The sequence below is a fragment of the Phascolarctos cinereus genome, unplaced genomic scaffold (genome assembly GCF_003287225.1).
Source record: "Phascolarctos cinereus isolate Bilbo 61053 unplaced genomic scaffold, phaCin_HiC Scaffold_5;HRSCAF=322, whole genome shotgun sequence".
Taxonomy (NCBI): Eukaryota; Metazoa; Chordata; class Mammalia; order Diprotodontia; family Phascolarctidae; genus Phascolarctos; species Phascolarctos cinereus.
In genome coordinates, this window is record NW_027555958.1 from 448,980,381 (window position 1) to 449,005,111 (window position 24,731).

General features: G+C 45.7%; 1 protein-coding gene across 4 annotated transcripts in view; it reads left to right on the forward strand.

Annotated features, from left to right (window-relative positions):
- Nucleotides 1-19,058, forward strand: part of CMPK1 (cytidine/uridine monophosphate kinase 1) — a 33,207-nt gene extending 14,149 nt beyond the window's left edge. Inside the window, exons 2-6 of one of the 4 annotated variants that reach the window (XM_078156621.1) lie at nt 9,371-9,517; nt 13,797-13,949; nt 15,283-15,359; nt 15,762-15,858; nt 16,309-18,041. In XM_078156621.1, coding sequence (XP_078012747.1) covers nt 9,371-9,517; nt 13,797-13,949; nt 15,283-15,359; nt 15,762-15,858; nt 16,309-16,452 — 618 coding nt within the window. In that variant the 3' untranslated portion in view covers nt 16,453-18,041. The other 3 variants (XM_020987691.2, XM_078156622.1, XM_020987692.2) reach the window with 3 other exon arrangements.
- Nucleotides 19,059-24,731: the final 5,673 nt, after the last annotated feature.

Sequence of the window (24,731 nt, forward strand, 5' to 3'; positions counted from 1 at the left end):
AGTGGTGGTCCTCCATCAACCTCCAGGACATTCTTCTTCCTTCCTCAGTGGATCAGTGCCTGGCTCACAGTTTTTGTCTCCTCCTCATCTCCTGCCCTCAGACTAGGGGACTTTGCCCCCTTAAAGACCTTCACTTCTGAGTTTCTCAGTCTACTCAGTTCATGACCTACTCCCTTGCTCCATCTGAACCACACAGAGATGGGCATACCCTCGTCTTGCCATCATCTACACATGATCCGCCTTTGTGTTCATGAACTCTGAATTCCGTAATATAATAATAATATAATTCCATTTTCTTTTTTTTGTTGGTTTTTTTTTTGCTTTTTTAGGCAGTTGGGGTTAAGTGACTTGCCCAAGGTCACATAGCTAGTAAGTGTCAAGTGTTTGGTCTGAGGCCGGATTTGAACTCAGGTCCTCCTGACTTGAGGGCCAGTGTTCTATCCACTGTGCCACCTAGCTGCCCCTGTAATTCCATTTTCCCTCATGACTTGCAGCCCCTAACCCCGTGACCTCCATCATCCCTGCACCAGCTAAAGGCTTCTCCCATAATAATGATGATGATATCTAGCATTTCTATAACACTATGTATTAACTCCCTTTCCTGCCTCAGTCTCTTGGTGAACAGCTCAACTCTACATATGAATCTTTGCTGATCACAGCTTACCAAACTCCAATCTTGAATTACTCTCATCATCCGTTGCCTTTGCTCTTATTCAAGCTAGAGAAAATCACAAAACGGTGGTACCAGGGTCCATGACAAACTTATGTTACACAATCTTGGGTTCTCACTGCAGCAAGGCAGTCCTTCTTATACCTCCTTCATTGACTCACTATTCCACTTTCCATTTCCTGAACCTTTTCATCTGTCACACTCCCCATGGTTCCCTCTTCCCCAGTCTTCCCAGCTGAGAACCTTGCCTCCTATTTCATTGAAAAAATTGAGGCCGTTTACAGGGAGTGTCCTTTTCTTCCCTCCTCATTTCACATCACTCAGATGACTACTTCTACTTTCTCTTCTTTCATCCCTATCTCACTTGAAGGTAGGTCCTTCTCCTGGCCAAGGCAAACCCTTCTACATACACAAATGATCCCATTCCAGCCTGGCCTCTTCGGCAGATTGCTCTCTCTATCGTCCCCGCCTCTCTCACGTATAGCCAGTCTCTCTCTGCCTTTCGGTGTCTTCTCTCTTGCCTGCAAACACACTCAAGTTTCCCCTATCATTAAAAAACCCTCACTTGATCCAGCCACCCCTGCTGGCTATCATCTGATATCTCTTCTCCCTTTTGTGGCTAAATTCCTTAAGAAAGCCATTTATGCTTATTTCCTCCACATCTTCCCTTCTAAGCCCTCTGCAGTCTGGCTTCCCAATCCATCTTTCAACTGAAACAGCTCTCCAAAGTTGCCAGTGATCTCTAAGTTATCCAATCAGATGGCGTTTCCCAAGCCTTAGCAGCCTTTGGCATTGTTAATCTTCTCCTCTCTAGATGTTTGTGACGTTATATTCTTCCTGACCTACAACTTTTCATTCTCCTTTGCTGGCTCTTTATCCAGGTCATTCCTGCTGGCTGTGGAGCCCACCTCCCCACAAGTGTCTGACCTGGACCCTCATTTCTTTTTGGTCTGTAAGTTCACTCTAACTTGATGGTCCTCTTAGCCCCCATGGCTTTAAATATTAGCTGTGTGCGTGTGATTCCCAGATTGCCTTTGTCTTTTTCCTGAGCAAGTCATGTATCTTCAGCCGCCTTCTGGCCCTCTTGAACTGGGTATCTCAGGTATTTCATGTTCAATATTATCCCAACTTATTCTCTTTCTCCAACAACCCCACCCTTCTTCCAAATTTCCCTTTTACTGTCCAAGGCCCCACCATCCAGCCAGTCCCACTCAGTCATAATCTTGGAGTCATCCTTGACTTCTCACTTGCATTAACCCCGTATGTCCAGTCTTGCCAAATCTGGTCACTTCTACCTCTACAGCATCTGCCACATATGTCTCCTTCCCTCTACTCACATCACCCTTGTTCAGGGCCTCATCATCTCTGCCCTGGACCATTGCAGTCACTTTTTAACTGTCCTTGAATCCATCCTCCCCTTCCCTGCCAAGGTGGTTCTTTCTAAAATCTGGGCTTGACCATAACTTCACCATTACTCAGTAGCTCCCTGTTACCTCCCAGATCACTTAGCCCGACCTCTCCTCGCTCTCTAGTCTTGTTCTTTACTCCCCCTCCTCCCCCATGCTTTGATTCAGCTGAGCTGGACTGCTTGTCAGTCCTTCAACTCTACCCTGTCTACCCTCTAGCTAGTGTCCTGGGGGCACAATAGACAGAGGACTGGGTCTGGAGTCAGGAAAATCAGAGTTCCAATCCAGCCCCAGACACTCACTAACTGTGACCCTGGCAAGCCACTTTGCCTCTGTCTCAGTTTCCTTGTCAGTAAAATGGAGATCATAACAGCAGCTACCTCTCAGGTTCTTGTGAGGATCAGAAGAGGTGATAGTTGTAAAATACTTAGCACGGTGCCAAGCGCACCATGTAAATGTTAGCAATCATCGGTGTCAGCCATCATTTCCCATCTCTCTGTTTCTGCATGGGCTGTCTCCTAGGCGTTGAATGCTGTGCCCCCTCACCTCCATCTCTTAGTGCTCCTCACTCCCTTTAAGATGCTGCAGAAATCCCACCATGTGCAGGAGACCTTTCCTGCTTTCCCCAGTACTGCAGGCGCTTTCCCCAGTACTGCAGGCGCCTTCCCTGTGAGATTACCTTCCATCTCCCCTGGCTGTTTATTTCTGGTTATTTCTGTCTTCTTTATCAGTGTGAGCTTTTTTTTGAGGGAAGGGACTATTTCTGCCTTTGTTTTGGTCTCCGCAGTATTTAGCATAGTCTGCATGCCTGAATCTGCTTGCACTGGGTTGAGAATTTGTGAATATGAACCTTCTTGTTACTGTCTTTCCCTTTGTTCTACTCATAGGCAGATGCAGGAAGTATCTGTGGTAGTTCTGTTTGTTATTAGTTTGTGGTTAGTTTTGGGACTGGATGCATACGAGGTGTGTGGCTTACTCAAGGGTGCTTTTGTCCCTTTCGTTTCTGAACTAGCTATCTGTGTACATGTTTGCATGGAGTGACTTGAGTAGAATTACATTTCACTTTCCAGATTCCCAGGTGCTTGTGTCTCAGCCTCAGTGGCCATCACTGGAGCCATGTGTTGGTAACTCCTGGGCCTCCAAAATGCAGGGAGTCCCTGGGTGGCTGTGGTGGGCACACGCTTTCGTGTTGTGTGTGGTCTGATATTAGTGACACACCACAGAGCGTGTGGGCACATTTCTTATATTACATCAGCCAATCTGCTTCCAGAATGGCGCATGACTGCATTTCCCAAATGAATTTGGCCACAAAGCTCTGTTTTTGGATGGAAATATATTGATGGAACCAATCAGGGTGTCTGGGTGTGTGGGATATCCTGGGATGATGCAGAGTTTAGTACATTTGGGAGCAAAAGAGAAAAAGAATTCGGCCTATTTTCCTATTGAAAAGTTACCTTATATAATATTTTTGATTCATACATAAGTTCACATTTAGTATTTTAGAGTAGAAATGTTGGCATTGGCATTCACAAATCCATATTTATGTCAGGTGGAAATCGAATCATAAAAAACAGAGTTTGAGAAACACTGGTTTATGTTATTCCTCTCTATGACCCTCTGAAAAAAGGCTGGTTTTACAGGGATCCACAAGCAGGTACTGAGGGAGACTTTGGCTCTGTGTGAGCTCAGCTCGAGAAGCATCTGTATGTGCCTGTTACCTCTGTGATAAAGTACAAGCTCCTCCAGACCTCCAAGCTCTTCTCAGCTTTCTAGATCAATTTTGAGCTCCCTCCTCCTTCCCCTCTCTCCACCATGGTGTATTTCAGCCAAACTGGGTCATATACAGTATCCCATCTCTAGCCTCCGAGCCTTTGTACAGATAGTTTCCTATGCCTAGCCCTTCTGGGCTTAGCTCCAGGACTGCTTCCTACTGAGTCCCTTCCTGATCTGCCCCAGTTGCTTGCTAGCAGTCTCCCACCTCCACCCAGATTGCTTTTTATTTGTTTATCCCCTTGGGGGCTGGTATTGTTCAGATTTTTATCTTTGCATCCCTGTTAATGAATGCTTAATGAACATTTGTAGGTGACTAGACCCACTGCTCGGGGCTGGACTGTGCAGTGATGTCCTTTCTGGCTCGGACAGTCAATGGTGTCCCCTTGATCTCGCCGCAGATCAGCCTCTTTGGGTCTGTTTCTGAAGAGTGGCCGCCTCTTCCCCGTCCTGTAGGTGGGCACGTTAAAGCTTTAGGGGAAAAGTGCTCTATAAATGCAGAGCATTAATGTTCTCATTAGCTGGGCTTAGGTCAGCTGATCAACCCCCCTGTCCTGCAGCAAGCTTTACATAATACTTCGTAAATTTCACCTTTTCTCAAAGACATTTTTTTCCTTTCTCTTCAGAAGCTCAGAACCGTTTCAGTTTTGTTTTGTAAGGAAAATTTTAACAATCTTCATGAGTTCAACATTTTTCTTGCATGAAGAGCAAAAAATTGTAGGGAAATTAAGTGGAACTGTAATCCCTTGAAGCTGGTGGGAGGGGGACTGTAATCTTCTGCGCCCCCCCCCCTTTGTAGGGTGGGAGTTCTAAAAATCCCGTGTCACCCTTTAATTGGAGTGGAAGCTCCATGTAGGTTTGGAGAGGCTTGCTCCAGCTTGTTTATGAAAAGGGCCAGTAGCTTTACGCTTCTAAGGTTGATAGTTAATATGTAGATTTCCAGTTAAACAAGGTTGGTCCAGTACATCTGCCTGCTGGGCAAGAAGGGCAGTAACCTAATGGGGCTGGCTGTGAGAATCTCTGAGCAATGGAATACGAATCTTGACTCTCTAATTCTCCCACTGGAGGCTGCCTGTTTTGTAATAATAATTTTCCTTAAACGGTTGGGGTGAGGTGGGGGGTTGACTTTTTCCCACTCTCTGTGGGTGGAATTGGGAAGAAACCTGAAAGGTTGGCCAGTTTGAAGCATCTGAGAACTATGGAGCAGTCAGACTAAGGCTCAAAGAAAAGTTCTCTGATGTTGTTTGGTCGTTTTCAGTTGTGTCCAAGCCTTTGGGACCCTATTTGAGGTTTTCTTGGCAAAGATACTGGAGTGATTTCCCATTTTTTTCTCCAGCTCATTTTATAGATGAGGAAACTGAGGCAACAGGGTAAAGTGGTTTGTCCAGGGTCACACAGCTAGCAAATGTCTGAGGCCATGTTTGAACTCAGGTCTTCCTGTCTCCAGGCCTGGCTCTCTATCTACTGTGCCGCCTGGCTCTCTATCTACTGTGCCGCCTGGCTCTCTATCTACTGTGCCACCTAGCTGCCTCTCTGATATTGGGGGTGAGGGGCATCATCATCAGCCATCTCAACCAGTACTTCTTGGGAAAAGTACTTTTGGAAAACTGAAAGGAGCGTGAGATGGATGGCTAGGCTGTTCTTAGAAGGGCGGGCCTTCATGGATTCAGGGCACCCTCAGCCCTGCTTATGGAAGAGGGAATGGATAATAGCATCATTTTCAGACAAGGAAGACAACCTTTCTTGGTGGTAATCACTGGATATGCATCTCAGGATGATGCTTTTGACTAGATTTTAAGGATAAAAGCGATACTGAGTAAATTTACCTGGATGTCTGTGTAAGCTCTCTGAGCTGTGTGTTGGATACCTGCAGAGTGGGCAGGTGTTTCTGAGCTATATGTGCATCTGACAGTCTGCTGTTTCCTATCTGTGCCCCTACTGCTGCCTGCCCGTGATGGAGGGATGGTGTGGGGCAGAGAACCTGGTCACTCACAGCCTGTGAGTGGAAGGCTGAACGGGACACCTGCCACACAGGGAAGTGGTAGAAGAGACCCAGGGACGTGTCCAAGAAAGAGAAACAGATTGAGACTCTCCAGGATGGCTGATATCATGGAACTGTCAACATGAGACCTGGTTGTAATAATCACAGAATAAGAAGGGGTCTTATGCCTTTTTTTTTTAACCCTAGACCATGAGAGTACCATATAAAACAATTATTAGATTGTGTTGTAATTTAATAACGAGGGATCAGAAAGTGAAGATTGAGGCAGTGGCCGGCCACATATTGAGTTGCTTCCTTTCCCACTGGAGGCTGAGGAGAAGGGTTGGCATTTTCATTCCTGAAGTTTATGGTATTTATAACCTGTTGTGGTTTTGTGTCCTGCTGCTGAGGCTGCAGTTAGGCGTCGTTTTCAATTGCCCGGAGCTTTTGGGGAATGGGAAAATGTTTGGGTTTTAAGGCTCCATAATTTCCATCCTTGCTTTTTTCAAAATTTGCTTTGGCTATCACTTGATTATGATGGAATGCTTTTGGAAGCATTAAGTGCTGTTTAAACTCTGCTTATTATGATAAATACCCTAATCCTTACTGTACCAGTGATCCATTAAAAAACAAACAACCCACAACTTTGGGATGGGGGAACAGCAAAGCCTTCGGTCCCTTGAGAGGTAAAACACAAGAAAGATAAGTTGTAAAATGGAATTGCTAGTGAATAACTCTCAGATAAAAGAGCTTTAGAAATGGAATACAGAGAGAAATTTTCAGCGGGTAGAAAGATCATTGTGTGGCTTTGACCCATGCACAGGTCATCCTCAAAGTGAGTTAAATTCTAGGGCTTGTCAAAGAAGCTTATTTTTGCCTCCTAAATGATGCAGCTTCTATTTTTAGAGACCGTTCTGTACCTCCGTAACTGACTGTTCTTTTTCTCCCTAAAGAAAATCCCAACCAAATGAGAATGTAATTGCTAAAACCCGCTTTAATGCAGGCCCCAGTTTGGCAGTCTCAGCTCTCCAATGTCAGGAAGCACACCGCAGATGCACTAATTTCTAAATTACTAGCTGGGCTTCATAATGTATATGTTGTATGCACAGCAGAACATTATGGAGCAAGCCTTCTTGGGGGGGGTGAGATTAGAGCACGCACTCTGACTGCTGCTCGCTAATGTTTGTGTCTTCATTTGGGCGATATTTACCCTAGCCTGGAATCACTAGAGCCAGCAGCAGGCCAGCGGGGACCCTGCCAGGCAGCACCAAAACAAATACGGGAAACGATGGAGCTGCCGGAAAATTGTGTGGACAGTAGTTGCTCATACTTGTAAAATGCTTTCAAAAGGAAAGAAATTGTGTACCCTGAGAGTGAAAGCAGCTGCGCCCCAAGCATTGTGTAGGCGGCTGGTTTGGAGAAGCTTCCAGGGAATCTGGGCCCCAAGTGGGCATTTTGGAAGAGGCCGGAAAGCCTTTTCCAAAGGCACGGTGAGGATGCTGTAAAGATGCTGTCGGTGCTCGTCAGGGCTCCTGGACTGACAGCAGGAAGGAGTGGGAGAGTGTAGACCACCAGAAAAGGAAGAGGCCTGGCACAGAGGAGGCACCTAATTGGTGCTTGTTGACTGGCTGGTGAGGTTTGCAGAGCACTTTGTAGAGCTCACTGCTTTCGATTCTCGTCACAACCCCATTAGGTAAATGCTATAGGTATTGCCATCCCCATTTTACAAATGAGGAAACTGAGGCTGAGCTAGGTTGGAATAGAATGTGAGTCCAAAGGTCACGTAGTGACATGGAGGCCGGGGCCTCTGACACATGGAGTGTCAGAGCTGGAAAGGGTCTTCGAATGCCAGACCCCAGGAGAAACTGCCACCCAGAGAGTGACATAGCCTGGCCAAGGTCACACGATGTCTATTCCACCAGAGCTGTTACTGGATTCTAGTCTGACGCCTGGCACTTTCCCACGTCTCACGCATTTGTAGAAGCTAATAGGCATCCAAGTGAATTATTGAAGGGGCCTTAGAAACTGTCCAGGCAGGCCACACTCTTCCTTTTGCAGACTTGGAATTTGTGGAGGCCTGCCCCGATGGAAGACCCTCCAGAAATCATTTCCTCATGCTGAGCCTGTCTCCATACCTGTAGACTTCAAGCATTACAGACTCCTCTGTGTCACTCAAGGTTCATAACCATCTGGTTTTGTGGATATTTTACATGCCCAGCATGTACAACACATTCCAGCCCAGCTGGCCGGTTTGTTGTTTCTTGGATGAAATATAAACTACTTTGTCATTTAAAGCCCTTCACAACCGGGCCCCGTCCTGCCTCTCCAGTCTTTTTCCACTTGCCTCTGTGACCCGGTGGCGCTGGCCTCCTTGTTCTTCCTTGCACACAACACATCTGGAGGGAGGAGAGAGTGATCAGCAGTGTCGGAGGCCTCAGAGAGGTCAAGGAGAGTGAGGATGGAGAAAAGGCCATGGGATCTGGTAGCTGGAAGATCATCGGGAACTTTGGAGAGGGCGGCTTCAGCGGGAGCAACCTCAGCCTGCCTTCACTCCTCACTGGATTGGATGATTACATTCAGTTCAAGGGCAGAGGGTCCCTCATTGTGTTTGGGCCAGACTTATGTCTGTTTACAAAGCCTGTTTCCTTGTTCTGCTCAGTGTGGGGGGAGGGGATGACAGGTGTGTGGGGGCGTCATGGGACTTCATGGGGGACTGGAGGAAGGAAACACTTGTGAGCTGCTAGGTCGCGTTGTTCCTCCTTCCTTCTCTTGCACACTTAGCTATTTTATTAAGAGGCACTGAGGCCTTGTTGGAAAGCTTTGTGCTGGGCATGCTGGGGCACAGGGCAGGGTCTGCCCTTAGGGAGCTCATAATTGAGTTAGGAAGATAGACTCCCCCATGTGAACCCCTTTACACAGGTAGGGAATGGGATGAGTGCCCAGCAGGGGCATGTTAAGGTTAGAAAATGGAAGTTAGAGCCGAGTACCAGGAAGGAAAAAATCTCCCTAGGTGGGATGGGCTGGGGGCATTGGGAAGAACTTCAGGAAGGAAGCAGCTCCTCAACCCCTGATAAGAGACTTGAGATTCCAGGAAGAACATGGGCTCTGAGAACATGAGTTCTCAGAGTCAAAATAGTTAGAGATGGAAAGGACGCTAAGGCTCATCTAGGCCAGCCTCCTCCTTGTATAGCTTGAGAACCCACCGAGCCCAGAGATGTTAGAGCAGGAGTGAGTGCAGATACTCCCGGTTCAAAGCCGGGGCCTCTGATTCCACATCCAGTGTTCTTTCCTCTGTGCTACATTGCCTTTCTCTCTCTCCCTCTCTCCCCCCCGCCACTGCCTCCTCTCCTTATATATATATATGTATATGTATACTTGATATTAAATTTAGCTCTGTAGAGATGTGCATTATTAATCATAATATTTTTACCCTTGAGAGTCTATGGTATGTAAATGTAACAGCTCTATAGAAATTCAGGACCCTGGTTAAGACTGGATTGTGTGTGTGTGTGTGTGTGTGTGTGTGTGGTTTTTTTTTTCCAGAAATATGGCTATACACACCTTTCTGCAGGAGATCTTCTTCGTGATGAGAGGAGTAAGCCAAATTCTCAGTATGGTGAGCTCATTGAAAAGTACATAAGAGAAGGACAGATTGTGCCAGTTGAGATAACCATCAGCTTGCTGAAAAGGGTAAGGAGTGTAAATGGTGATTAATTCATTCCATCAAACAAGCAATAAATTAAACCCATCTTTCACTTGAACAAACTAAAAGGAAACAACGGGGTATTGTGTTTCCATCTTATGGACAGTGACCACATTGTGGACAGCTTGTGGCGTTAGAGAATGAAAGAGGAAGGAATATTCTATCAAATTAGGGATTATCTACATTAGGTCCATCCATGTGACCAGCCTGTGTAAGTATGTGTGTTGTATATATGTGTACATATATAGGTAAAACAGGAAAAATTAAGAGGAATAAAAGGAACAGAACTATAGGAAAGAATTACTAAAAAAAAAGGAAAGAGTACAAGGAGAGAGAGAGAAGTAGCATATATGATGGAGAAAGGTAAGATATCCACAACTGTCCTAACTGCCCCTCAGCAACAGGCCACTTGTTTACAGAAAAAAAAGTTGGAAACCCTTGTTACTATATAACAACAGCTATTCCAGGTATAGTATATATAGTATATATGCTATATGCTATACATATATGTGTATATATGTGTGTGTGTGTATACTTTATATATGTATATACTTTATGTATGTAGTAAGTAATGTGAATGTGACCACTAATCTGTACATAAATATCCCTGGGGGATACACTTTGATTTAATTTTAAAATATAATATTATCTGTGTTTTATTGTATTTTTATTTAGTTTGTTAAATAGTTCCCAGTTAGATTTTAATCTTGTTTTGGCTGTATGTGGGAGTGTTGTGGCCAAGTGTTTGACACCTCTCAGCTGAAGCTTTGGGCAGAATCTAATAAGATGAAATTCAGTAGCAATAAATGTAAAGTCTTGCACTTGGGTTCAAAAACTTAACTGCCAATTCAGGATAGGTGAGGACATAGGTAGCAGAGTACCTACAGAGGGGGCCTGTGAGCCGTCAGCAGTGTGCTGTGGTAATCAGGGAAGCTAACAGATTTCAGGATACCTAAAAAGAGTCAGAGCTTCCGGAAATCCTTCTCTACCCTGCTTCGGTGAGACCACATCTAGAGGATTGTGTTCTGTTCTGGGAGCCACCATTTAAGGAGAACCTTGATAAGAGAATTCCAAAGGACCCTTGATGACAAATGCTGTTCGTCTCCAGAGAGAGAAATGAGTTCTGAATGCGGATTGAAGCAGACTTTTTTAACTTTTTTTTTTTGTTTGTGTTTTCTTTTGCAACATGACTACTACGGAAATATGTTTTGGATGACTTCACACATATAATCAATATCAAATTGCTTGCCTTTTCAAGGAGAGAGAGAGAAGTTGGAGGGAGGGAGAGAATTTGGAACTCAGTGTTTAAAAAATGATTGTTAAAATTTCTTCTCATGTAATTGGGAAATATTTAATGAAAGAAATAAAAATGGATTTAAACCTAGAGAGTCTGCAGGACAACAGCCAGAATGGCCCTGGAGCCCAAGGCATACAATAGGTTGATTAGAAAAGCCTGAAGGCAAGAAGGAAAGACTTTGGGAGTGGGGCAAAGAAGAGCTGAGAGCAGTCTTCCAGAAGACTTGAAGAGCTGTCATGTTCAGAAGGGGTTAGACCTGTTTGTTTGCCCCAGAGGGCAGAACCAGCAGCAGCATTTGGGGGAAGGAACATGGAGGCCAGCTAGGCTGGATGGCAGAAGAACTCTCTAGGCATGAGGGCTGTGCCGTAGAGAGATGGGCTGCCTTGGAGAGCTTACCAATTCCTCTTCTGACATGGCCGAGCAGATGCTGAGTGACCATTTTCATGGGTGTTCTAATGGACAGTCCTTTGGGGTATGGGCTGGGTCTTTTTTTAAATAATATTTTATTTTTTTCCCAAATTACATTTTAAAACAGTTTTTAACATTTTTTTTAAAGTTTTGAGTTCCAGATTCTATCTCTCCCTCCATGATATAGGTTATGCATGTGCAATCATGTAGAACATTTCCATATTAGTCATTTTGTACAAGAAGACAAACAAACAAAAAAGAATGAAAGAAAGTAAGAAGGAAAGTGGAAAACAGTATGCTTTAGTTTGTATTCAGACAATATAATTTCTTTCTCTAGAGGAAGATAGTATTTTTCATCTTGAGTTCTTTGGGATTGTCTTTGAATCATTGTATTGCTGAGAATGAACTAAGTCATTCACAGTTCTTCATCATACGGTGTTGCTGTTACTGTGTACAGTGTTCTCCTGGTCCTGCTCACTTCACTTTGCATCAGTTCATGTAAGTCTTTCCAGGATTTTCTGAAATCATCTTACTCGTCATTTCTTATAGCATAATAATATTCCATCATAATCATATACCACAACTTGTTCAGCCATTCCCCAATTGATGAGCATCCTCTCGATTTCCAATTCTTAGCCACCACAGAAAGAGCTGCTACAAATATTTTTGTGCAAGTAGGTCCTTTTCCCTCTTTTTTTTTTAATCTCTTTGGGATATAGACCTAGCAGTGGTATTGCTGAATCAAAGGGTATGCACAGTTTTATAGCCCTTTGAGCATAGTTCCAAACTGCTCTCCAGAATGAGTGGTTCAGTTCACAGCTCCACCAACAGTGCCTTATAGACTAGAGCTCTTTAAGGTTGCTTTCAGCTCTCAAATCCTGTGATTCTGGGTCCATGATAGATCTGAGTTGTATCTTGGGAGCCTATCAAGGGAACAGGCAGATTGGCCAGAGAAGAAAGAACCAGAGCTGAGCTGGAGACCATGGCTGTGAGAATGATAGCTGAGAGAGAGCTGTCTTCGGTCCCTGTAAAGCCTCCTGGAGCCTCTTCATCCATAGAGATGGTGAGATGGAGGCAGTCTGGATCATGGTGTGGTAAAAAGTTCTTGGACTCAGCCTCTTAGTGGGAGGACCTTTTGACCTATAATGGCTAGGTGACCTCCCTTTAAGCTCTCAGGACTCCAAGCAGCTCTCTCAAAACTATAAATTGCAGAGTGAGTGCCAGTTGACATCAGTGAAGGGAATTTTCCTCATCAGGAGTCCTCTCTACCAATGAAGTCCTAGATCTGGCCCAAAAAGACAGTGAGATTGAGGGAGACAAAGTTTCCTGGACTGTACCAAGTTCTTAGAACCAGACTTCTGCAGGAAAGAGGAAAGGTTCCAGTTGAGTTTCTGAATCAGGTCTCTTGGAGAGAAGAGGAACAAGCTTACATGGCCCCAGTAGGCGGAGGGACAGCAAGGGACAGTCACAAGGCTGAGGAACAGCCTGGACCATTTCTCTCCAATGTGCCTGTGAGCTGTTTAGACTGTGCAGGTCCAGTAAAAGGGCCCTAAGCTCCCTTACAAGCACTCAGGTTAGTAGTATCTGTCAGATACAGGACAGTCTTTATTTCTCCTTTCAGAAAGAATGAAAAAGAAAAAAAAAGCACACACCACGAAGGACTCAATGAGCCATCTGTCCATCTATCTTCTCCCTCTTCTAGACCTAGGTAGTCCTCCAGACTAATAGTGCCACCTTGTGGTTGAGACTCTGCTGGAAGGGAACACACTTGGGGCCAGGGAGGAGAGTCAATCATCTTCTCACGGGAATTTTCCTTATCAGGAGTCCCAGCTACCCGTGAAGTCCTTTGGCAGTCAGACTGTGGGCCTTTCTGAGCTTCATGAATCTGGTCCTTGGGGACTTGTTGAGACCTGCTGGCACTGACTGAGGAGTGACCGGCCCCCCTGGAATCTGGCCTCCAGAGTTAGGCGGCAGAAGAGAGCTTTGATGGGAGATTAACAACTTGGCTGTGTGTTAGCGTAATTGTAATCCTTTACATTTACTTTGTGTTTTTTTAGGAAAGCTCCAGGGGCCCTAACAGAGCCCACTTTGTCTAACTCCTTTGCTTTTATAGCTGAAGGACTGAGGATCCCAAAGGGGAAATGATATGGCCGTGAGCAGACTTGTTCTAAGCAGCAGAGTCAGGGTTGGAACCGGAGTCTTCTGACTCCAGATTCTGTGCTCTTCCCACTCTGCTTCCCACACTGCTCCCTACTTTCTGAGGGGTTTTGTATACATTATAGATCACAATATTGCCTGGTCCCCTCTGTGGGAATTTATACCAAGGTGGGAGAAGAAGAAAGCATGAATTTTAACTTGGCAGAAGTGAGAAACAGACGTTGGAGTGATGATGGCTTCTGCACGTGTCTCCATTAGGAGAGAGGAAGAGGAGGGGGTTCCCATTGGCTTCAGGGAAGATGGTGCTGGATACTCCTTTTCCTAAACAGTTCTTTTGCCTTCGTCCTTGTTGTAAGTTTCCATTAGTGAGCCCTGGAGCAGACAACTCTCTTTTTGTCCCCTAGGAAATGGATCGAATAATGGAGGCCAGCGCTCAGAAGAATAAATTCTTGATTGATGGGTTTCCTCGAAATGAGGATAACCTTCAAGGCTGGAACAAGACCATGGATGGGAAAGCAGATGTAGCTTTCATTCTGTTTTTTGACTGTGATAATGAGGTAATGAGCATCTTAACCCACTTGTGCTTCGCTTGTGGAGGTCTGTAAGACGCTGGCTGTCAACAGCAGAAGTCCACAAAATGGTGTTCACCTGGGCCTTCCACACCTAAGGTCATGCCAATAGCAGTGAATTCGGCCTGGAAAGACAGTAGCCCTGTGTCTTGCTATATGAACGTGAAAACACTTTGGCATTGGCAATGGGGCTGTTGGTCTTGCAAAACCAGAATTACCTTTCTTTTCACAGTACTTGGGGCTTAGTTATTTTTTATGGGAACCGACACAAACAGCTGGCTGGACCACTATTGTCTTAGGGAGTGCTGGGATCAGAGCCACTGTTTCACTTTATGTAAAGGGGGGGAAGAAATGGACATTCCTGGGACGTCAAAGGGACTTTCCCAACTAGCCAGAGCGTTCAGGATGTTCTGATGCTCTTCTCCAAAGATGACACCATCTACACATATGGGAGACAGGTGTTTTTTTTTCCTTTCCCAAGATGACTTAGAATGCCTTTAAACGTGTGTGTCTATATTTTTAAAATTTGGAACTTAAATACATGGGTTTCCGGGAATTATTTAACTAACATACTCAGCTCCATTTGAGAGTTGCTCTAATGTGAAGTTTGTTAAGCTCGTGTCAATAACTGAACAAGCCGAGGATTGGAAATGGTCCCTTGAAGACTCTGTGGGATGTGTGCTCGGATAAAAGGACAAGTGTGCCCTTGTTTGTAGTAACGGAGCATCACTGGAGACTTTGCATTATTTGAAAATGCACCCCCTTCTTCTCCTAACCCCAAACCAATCTGTTTTCACTTACTCTTCAAAGTCAGCCACTAGAATGTTACCACAGCTTTGTAATGAAGGAATGTTTATTTGTTATTAACAAGAGATGCTTTATTGAAGTGCAGATATGTTGGTGATTAAATATTGGGATATTTATGGTGTTATTGACAAGTAAGCCAACATGGAACCCAAACGGAGGCATGTAATTCATACCTAATAAGTTAATAACATGTTTGGAGGAGCCACGTTCGCATAGACCTTCTTTTTATTGCGGTTTGTGAAAGAATACCCAGGAAAAACTGAGTCATAAATGGATTCTTAGGGTGCTCTGGACTTGTTTAACCTCGTTTATATAAATTGAACCACACACTTCAACGTCAGAGCCTTGGCTTGTTGATTAATGAATCAGACACTTGGAGCTCCGTGCAGGGAATCTTGGGTTGGTTTTTTTTTCCCCTTTCCCTCTGCTTCCTTTAAATTGTTCAGGTTAGGAGAATGACAGGTTTGGGATCAGCATCTCTGTCTAGTAATTGTTCCACGCTCCTTTTGACCAGATCTGCATTGAGCGCTGTCTCGAGAGGGGCAAGAGCAGCGGGAGGAGTGATGACAACCGGGAAAGCCTAGCAAAGAGGTACCGTTGTTTGTGTGACCCTGCCTGCCCTGGGTGGGCCACGCAGCCATCATCGCGGGTGCTCTTGGCCGCCATCCTAGGGACACTTTGGGCCTTCATCCCCATCCCGGGGGCGCTCTGGGCCTTCATCCCCGTCCTGGGGGCACTCTGGGCCTTTATCCTCATCCTAGGCGTGCTCTCTGCTGGGCTGGGGCAGCCAGAGCTGCTAGATTTCCTGCTTCTTTTGTTCAGAGGCCCAGGCAGAGGAAGAGTCTGGACTAGAAATCTCCGAATCCAGTGGCAGGGTCATGATTAGAATGGGGCGATGCCCACAAGGATTAGCCCACTAAGCCTCACTTGAACATGGCAGTGAAAGGGGAAATAACTTTAGCATACAGTCCGGTCGTGTTTTCTCTGTTACAGAATTCAGACCTATCTGCAGTACACTAAGCCTATTATTGACCTTTATGAGGAGATGGGGAAAGTCAGGAAGGTGGATGCCTCTAAGTCCGTTGATCAGGTAAGAATCTGATACTGCTGCTGTTCCCCTTTGAAAAGGGGAAATTATTTCAGCTGCAGTGTGGTCGATGTCTCCCAGGGTGGGCAGGAGAGGAAGGACTGTTTGAAGGATTAGTATGTTTCAAATCATCAGCAACTGGGTAAAAATAGACCTTCTCTCTGTCTAACATGGATTTTATAACTTCAGGCTTGCTCTTGTGAGAAGTATGTCATTTATTATTAACTTTAACCCTTCTTTCCTATGCTTAGGAAGATGGAGATTTTGGGAACTGTGAGTCTGCATGGGCTCATGAAAAGACTTCTGTAGCAGGGGTGGGTCAGCCATATAGGACCAAAGCTCCAAGCTGGTCCTTTTTCTTCCCTGGCCCCACTTAGCAGAGGACACAGCTCCAGAGGTGCTGTGTCCCATGAGTCATCACTTCCCTCCTCTCATTCTTTTTTCTAAAATCAGCGCTCTCCAGATGGTGATCTAGAGGCCGTCAGAGCCCCTGAGAGGCTTCTGGCCGTGCACACTGTGCCTGCTTCGCTGTCCTGGCCCTCCTACTCACTGTCCTTGGGGCTGCCCACTTGTCCTGGAGAGAGGCCAGGTCAGTGAGAAGGCCTGTGGGGAGCAGCAGAGATGGCGAGGACCAAGGGAAGACGACAACCCAGTTGGAAAGTCTAGTCCCTCAACCTGTGTCCAGGGCAGCCGTGTGTAAATCACAGGCAAATCTTGGTGCGGCTCCCCTGACTCACAGCAGCCTTCCCCACAGACACAGGCACAGGAAACAGGCCCGCAGTGCTGCTGGCGCTGATCATGGAATTCTCAGGGGAAGGTTGGACTGCTTCCCTGTTACCTGCACAAGCCATCCTGAGAGGATGACATTCTGCGGAGAGAATAGACAAGAAAACGGCCAGCCAGGGTGACTGAGGGCTCTTGACGAACTGCTGATTTGTGTGGCTTTTAGGGGTTTGCAAAGTGCTTTGTCTACACTATCTCATTTGGTCCACACAGCAGCCCTGTAAGGCAGCTAATGTATGTATTAGCATCCCCACTACACAGATGAGGAAACTGAGGCACAGAGAAGGTGAAGTGACTAGGCCAAGGCCACACAGCTAATAAACAACAGATTCAGAATTAGAATTCTGACACCCCTCACCCCACCCCAAACCCTCTGCTCTCCCCAGCGCATGTGATAACCACCACCACAAAGCCAGGAAGAAAGTCTTTACTAGTGGTGGCACACCTGTCTTTTTGCATAGTGCTTTTCAGTGATTTGGAGATGGGCAGCATAGGAAGGAGGCTGCACTTTTGGGATTCGTATCTCAGCTCAGCCGCTGACTTAACCGTGTGACCCAGGAAAGTGACTTCCTGTGTTTATCTTCTCATCTGTAGAATGGGGATAATAATATTGACTCTGAATCTGAGGGTACATCGGTGTCTGCTGGACGGTACCCAGATGAGGGCTTGGCAAAGCACCGGGCACACATGCAGAGTTATTGCCGTCCCTCCTACAGTTTTGAGCTAACCTGGGTGCCCAGATGATATTGTAGGTCCTGTTTTATAAATGAGGACAACACATTTATTTAATATATTGTTTAACAGTACGTGCTCATTCTGTAATACTCTGGTTTTTACTGCCCTTAATATACTCCAAGGACAGGCTCCCCGCAGATTGCCATCTGTTGCTGCCTCAGTCTGCCAGGTAGCACTTTCCTCCTCTTGTAAAATACATATAGAAATATTTAAAATACACATAGAAATGTTTGCCTAAGCACGTGTTCGGTCATCCTCACGCCATGCTCTTAGTCCAGGAGAGAGGCTGATAAAGTCGTCTAAGAAACCAAAGCAAAACTGGGCCCTTGGAGCCTGAAGGGGTCCCAAGATCACAGATTCTGAGAGCCAGGTGGGAACCTCAGGGGCATCTGGGCCAGGAATCCTCTATGCCAGGCCTTCCATAAGGGGTTGGGGTCCTCACCCCTCTGCACAGCTGCGATGATGAGGTTCGCCTTTGTCCAGATCCAGGTCTACCTGTACGACTTCCAGCCACTGCTTCTACCTTGCCTTCAGGGCCAAGAAAGATGTGCCTCATTGCTCTTTCCGACTCTTAAAAGATGACTGCCCTGTTAGAACCTCAAGGAATTAGGAGGGCCCTCCTCCAGCTCCGAATCCTTCAATCACATGGGCTGTCTTTCTCTTTCTTCTTTCAGGTGTTTGAAGATGTCTTGAAAATCTTTGACAAAGAAGGCTAATTTCTCTCCATAAATCGTGCTCGCTTTGATAGCTGCTACTTCAGTCTACCCTTTGTTTAATGAAGTTTTTTAATCTTTTTGTCATTATGTCTCGATGGATGACTGGAAAATAGATAGTAATTAAGTGAAAAAAATTTTTTTACAGCAGTCATTTTATATGACTCCAGTAGACAGTCACTTCAGGGTCCTGCTTAGTATTAGTGAAGGCTTTCACCCAGCGAAGAAGGCCCTCCTCTCCCCTCCTGCTCGTGCCTTCTGGAGCCAAGCTTGCCACCCACTCCGGAGCGACAGGATGGTCCCCAATTGCTTTCCCAAGCAACCAGTTAAAAAGCAGTCACCACCTGCTATGTGGATCCATGGACCAAATGTCAGGAATCTTGTCATGAAGTCGCTGTTTGCATTTTTTTTTTTTGGTAAATGAAATGAGAAAACAAGGCCGTGGGGTTGTTTTCATGTTTGTTACTTTTAACTGACCATAGGAAATCTGGACCGGATTTGAACCTCCTTGGCTCTTGGCAGTGAGTAGTGGGAGAGAGGGGCATGTTCAGGGTTCCAGGGCTTCAGGCCTTCAGGCCATCTTGGTTCAGTCATGACCCGAGGCCGTGGCAGGTGGAAGGGGGAGGGAACCGGTCTCTCCAAACTGACTCCACCTACCTCCTCCTGGTTCAAAGGAACCTCAGCAAAATTCCTTGCCAGTGACAAACCTGAAAACATGTGCTGGGGGTAAGGGAAAAGGAGATTTTCAACAGTTTGATTTTTGGAACACTTAAAAGAGATTTGGGTCTTCAGGATAATAATGTCTGGTATTGGCTAGAGGGGGAACATTGTCTTAAAATTTGAATTTGAAATTTGTTATGTTTTCTTGGTGGGTTCATTTTTTTCATAGTTATTTGTTTGAAAGGATTTTTCTAAAAATAATTGCACTTTGGTTTGTTCAAGAAAACAATAAATAAATACGCCTTATAAGTGTTTGAGTCTGTCTTGAGGTGTTTCTGTTCAGTCAGTTCTGTTGATGGATGGCATCATTTTGACGTAGTGAGCCTTACTCGATCAGTGCTGTCACCAGAAAGTGCAGACTTCGTCCTGCCCATCCAGAAGGAGCCACTTTCCACAGTCACATCTTCTTTCAGCAGTTTTCCTTCTTCCCACCTCCCCTATCAGCTGCAAGCAGCAGTACTCGACTCAAAAAACTTAAAATTTAAGTTTTCTTAAAACTGTTTTTTTTCTTCTACAGTGCTTCTGGATGCAGGGGTGGGGAACCTTAAGCACCACCTTTAATTCAGTCAAAACATAGCACTTAAGGATCTAGAAAGCCACAAGTTCTCCACCCCTGTATCTAGACTCTGCCAGCACTCTGCCCCAGCTGCCTTGGGAAGAGGCGTTTTGACTAGGAACAGTTGAGAAATTATAACAAATCTGTTGGGTGAAGATAGAAACATTCTTGGGCATGGTAGGGAAGTTGCTTCTTTCAGATTAATTTTCCAGCTGATAAAAAGCCTAGTCCATCCCCACCCCCACCCCACCTGCCAATGCTGTGAAGTTTTTCACCCCACCAAAGCTGGGAAGAGGATTAATTATCTTGGCTTCTTAGGAGAGAGACGGCGCAGAAGCACTTCTCTGCCGAATCAGTCTAGCTAATATGGAAGGGCCTTCCTGGGGTCCTGGTTTGCGAGCCCACCCCAGTGAGGACCAAGAGGTGGCTTATAGAGACTTCTGTGTCCCCACCCCCAGCTCCCGAGCTGGAGAAACAGAGAGAGAGACAGATTGTCCTGCAGTGTTGCACTCAAGCTGCCGAGAAGAGGTGCCTTACTTCTTTTTTGTCAGATATCACTTGGTGACTTCTCGAGCTGAAACCCAGAAGTGGCTAAATTGGGTGGCTGTTCTTTTGTTTGTAAGTAGGAAAACACGTTGGCCCCGATGGAGCTCCATCTGACTCTGCTGGTCCGGTCATTCCTTTTGTTAAAGACAGAGTCACTGTGAAGTCCATGGGGGTTTGAAAATTGTCTCATTTGGAGTCTTTTTTTTTTTTAATAGCTCTTAGCACAGTGCCTTGCCTAGAGTAGGTGCTTAATAAATGTTAATTGACCGACTAGCTTGTGATTGTTATTTCTGTCTGGTGATGTTAAACAGTGTAAATTATTTAAACGACGATATCCATAAATGTGTGCTGTTGCCTTTGCTGATTTCCTGTTTTGAGACTGAAGCTCGGATCCAAGTCAAGCCATGGGCTTTGTGGAGGCAGGATTAGGAGACAAGGGAGCCAGATTCTAGTCCTGGCCCTTGCTAATTAGTAGCTCTGGGATCTTGGGCCAGTTACCGCTTCTGTTTCCCCATCTTTAAAATGAGGAGTGTAGGCAGACCAGATGATTTCTAAGGGCCTTTCTGCTCTGACATTCTGTGACTGTGATTCTAATTAACCACAGCCCCCATGTATACCAATGGGAGGAGAACCCGCAAGACTTCTGCCACAGTGCCCTGGAAGAAGTCAGGGCCACTGCACAGAGACCCTGCCCTGGCACCTGCCCCACCATCCTTGACTTGTGTCTCCCCAGGGGAAACTGGCAACTGGTGGTGGCTTAGGGGATGAGGTATTTTTAATAGCTTGCGGCTCCCCTGCTTAGGTCCTTTTGTGGTTGCTTGATCTTCCTGTGGTCCGGGTGATGTCTGTGCCCAGTCCACAGTTCTCCATGCAGGCACAGACCCACGAGACTCATCCCACACTTGGGTTAGGGCCAGCCCCTCAGGGATGTGTTCCCTTGTCTTAATGGGCATATCACTTCCCCTTGTCCCCTTCCCCTCCCTTCTCCACCTCCCCTTCCCCCATCTTTAGTGCCTTGTACGGTGCCTGGATGTTAGTTACTCCTGGATGCTTCAGAGGGTCTGTCAGGGTGGGCTCTTGTGCCAGTGACACAGATCACAGTCTTCTCTGGCTTTAGTTGATAGATGGGTGTTCATGGGTTGCTTTGGCTAAAAACTGACTTTCAGGAGAAGAGTCATGTCAAACTTAGCCAGACTAACCGTCAGATGCTGGCTGGTGCCATGAAGCTTGTACTCAAAGCCTCCGGCCCCATAGGCCCTGTTGGAGCTTGGCCTTGGAGTGCCCAGGGCACATCCTCCTCCATGAGGACGCATCCATGGAAGATGACCGAGAAAAAGCAGCTTGAAGCATTTATGAAACTGCATGTGATGATGTGGCAGGCATTCCATAGAGTCCTGCCGACACACTGCAGAACACCCTCCAGGGATGTTCAGTCAGAGGTCGGCCCCCGAACTGCTGTGGCTAGACATGTAAAGCGATGGACCACGAGAAAGCTAAAGTACTGTTTGCCGCTGGGGTTGAGGGTAAAGTGTATTTAGGATTGGAGAGCAGGAGGCTGATGGCTGCCCAGTAAGGGAGGAAGGGAGAAGGAGTCACCCCTTTCCAGTCTCTGAGAAGCCATTGAAGAGTAATAACATCTCAAACAACTCATTATTTTTCCCCTTCAGCCCACCCACCACTCCCAACCTCCCCTGTGTGTCAGAGGACCTCAGTCCTCCCAGGGAACCATCTTTCGCTTTCAATGATTTCCCCTCCCACTCCACCTTTCACAGGTTTTCCGAAAGTGAATGTCATATGTCCAGTCAAGGCATGACCTGGTCTGACTTACACAATTCAAGGAGACCGCTTAGGGTGGAATAATGTTAACAATAAATGACAGCATTTATATAGTGCTTCAAGGTTTTTGAAATGACTAATGTTATCTCTTGAGGTCACAACAACCCCATTCTACAGATCAGGAAGCCGAGGCAGGCTGAGGTCGAGTGGCTTGCCTGGAGTCACACAGCTAGTGAGTGTCTGAAGCCTGATTTGACCTAGGGTTCTTCCCGTTTCCAAGTTTCAAGGAAGGTAGGTATCGTTATTATCCCCACTTTGCATCTGAGGAAATCAAGGCAGGCAGAGGTTAAGTGACTAGTAAGTGTCTGAGGCCAGATTTGACCTAAGGTCTTCCTGCTTCCAAGTTCAGGCTCTAGCCACTGCACCACCCAGTTATCTGGGTGGAATAAGACAGGACCTGATTGGATTTCTCAGTCCAATTGCCTTCTTTCTCAACTTACTACAATAGTTATAACCACAGGAGTATGGTTATTACACTTCACAATGTACAAAGTGCTTTTTTTCACGTCAGTCCTGGGACATTGGTCATAAAATTAGTGTGATCTTCATTTTACAGAGCTAGTAACCATTGGATCTGGCACTAAGACTGATTTCCTCTGACCCCAGATAACACTTTGCACCACCCACCTGTGTACTGATGACAGACTTAAGTACCAGTCAGCAAATGAGAAATTAACTGATGTCTGGCTGCACCGTGGCTGGGTAAGGAGACCATTATGCTTTTGATCAACTTGTTTAGATCTCCCTATCACACCTTATCCTGTGACCAGACTCTGCTTAGAATGGAAATTTTTTTATTGTTTTAGATTTTTTTTCAATTACAAACAATTTATTTTCTTTCCTCCTGTTTAAAAGAAAATGCTTGCAATTAATGAATAGCTGATTTTTATGGAAAAAAAATTTTAAATACATTTTTGTTGATGTCTTTTTTCCCCACATTGTAGTTTTTGCCAGTATCCATTCCCATCCAATATGTCAAAATAATGTTCTTTAAAGACCAAAAAGAAAAGAAAAAAATCAACACAACCGATTGATACATTGAAAAATTCTGAAAACAGTTGTGGACCTTCTGTCTCCACAAAAGAGTGGATTGGGAGAGTCCTCTTATATCTCTTCATTTGGGTCCTGCTGAGACAAGTATTTCTGAAAGTAACTATGTTCCCAGGATGGGAACATCTCTGAAGCTAGAAGTCATCTCAGATTCCTTTTCTCTCTTCCTTCTTTGGAGTTCCTTCTCTGTACTTAGTCATCCCTTAATTCTTACTTTGGAAGTAAGTCTGCACCTACCCTACTGTATTAGATTTTAAGCACTGGCCTTTTTTTTTTTTTGTCCCTCTTCACATTCTGATTTGGAAGGGACCTTAGGAGACCTCTTGTCTAGACTGTGGCTAAGCTGTCGTGATCCATTCTTGATGAAGTCCATACTTGCTCCTTCTGAGTTCTGTAGCTCTTTAAAAATGCTCATCTAAGGGAGTACCCAATCGGACTTCAGCAAAGCTGAAGGTTGGAAGGGGTAAAAAGATGTTGCCCTGTAGCAAAACCTTTTATATGCATTGTCTCTCCCTAGTAGAACATGAGCCCCTGGCAAGCTGGGACCACCTTACAGCTGGAAAGGCTCTGAAGTGGGAGTGGGAGTTGGAATAGTAGCCTCAGAATGGGTGCTGTTAATGGAAATGACTCATGACCATCAGATAGAGGGCAGCTAGGGGGTGCTGAGGATGGACCACTGGGCCTAGAGTAAAATTCAGCCTAGGACACTAACTAGGTGTGTGACTTTGGGCAAGTCACTTAACTTGACTGCCTCAGTTTCTTCAACTGTAAAGTGAGGATGATAATAGGACCTGCCTCAAAGGGTTGTTGTAAGGATCAAATGAGATCGTATTTGTGGAAATACTTAGCATAGTATTTGACACATAGTAGGTGCTACATAAATGCTTCTTCTCCCTACCAGTGCATCTCCCTCCACAATAATACCCTTCTCTCATTTGGATATGGCAACATTCTCCCAATTGGTCTCCAGCCCCAGTTCTCTCCCCTCTCCAATCCATTCACCACCTAGCTGCCAAAATAATCTCCATCAGGTACAAATCAGAACCTATTTCCCCCACACACATACCCCAAGAAGTTCCAGTGACTTCTTCATCATGGAGGCAATTAGGATTAGGTGACTTGACCAGGGTCACACAGCTAGTAAGTGTCTGAAGACAGATTTGAACTCAGGTACCCCTGACTCCAGGCCTGGGGCTCTATCCACTGAATCACCTAGCTGCCCCTCCAGCCTACAATGTCTAAGGCTCAAGGTCTTTTACGATATTGCTCAGACTGACTTTCCCAGAATTATTTGAAGATAATTTCCTCCTCCTTCACATTAATCTCACCTCCTACTTGACATTCTAGCCAAAGTGTTGTTTGGATCCATGATTCCATCTGCCACTTCCTTTGCACACATTTATATGCCTGGAAAGCGCTGCCCCTCCTCTCCTTAGAACCTCTAGCTTCCTGCCAGATTCATCTCAGGTGCGCGTTCCATAGGAAGCCTTTTCTGACCCCCTCTCGGATACTGCTCTCCTGTAGCTAAGGTGTGGTCACCTTATCTGGATACGTGGTATTTCCCTCCATAGACTGTAAGCTCCCTGAGAGCAGAGGCTGGGGGGTTTTGTCTGTTTCTCCAATCTCTAAGGCAGCACTTGGCAGTGTAGACCCTTCAAGTGTGTTTGCTTGACTTACAGCTTACCAGCTGACGTTCTCCTTTCCTGTTTTTTTCTCTCCCCCTTCTCCCTTTCATCTCCACCATCTCCTTCGCCTCCTCTTCCTCCTCCATTTTTCTTCCTCCTCCACCATCTGCTCCTCTCCTCTATCATCACCTCTTCTTGCTCCTCCTCCTCCTCCCCTCCATTCCCTCCCCTCCTCCTCCTCCTCCTCCTCCTCTTTTTTCCTTCTCCCCTTCTCCTTTTCCAGTGTGGCATTTCCCTTCTGGTGAGTCTGCA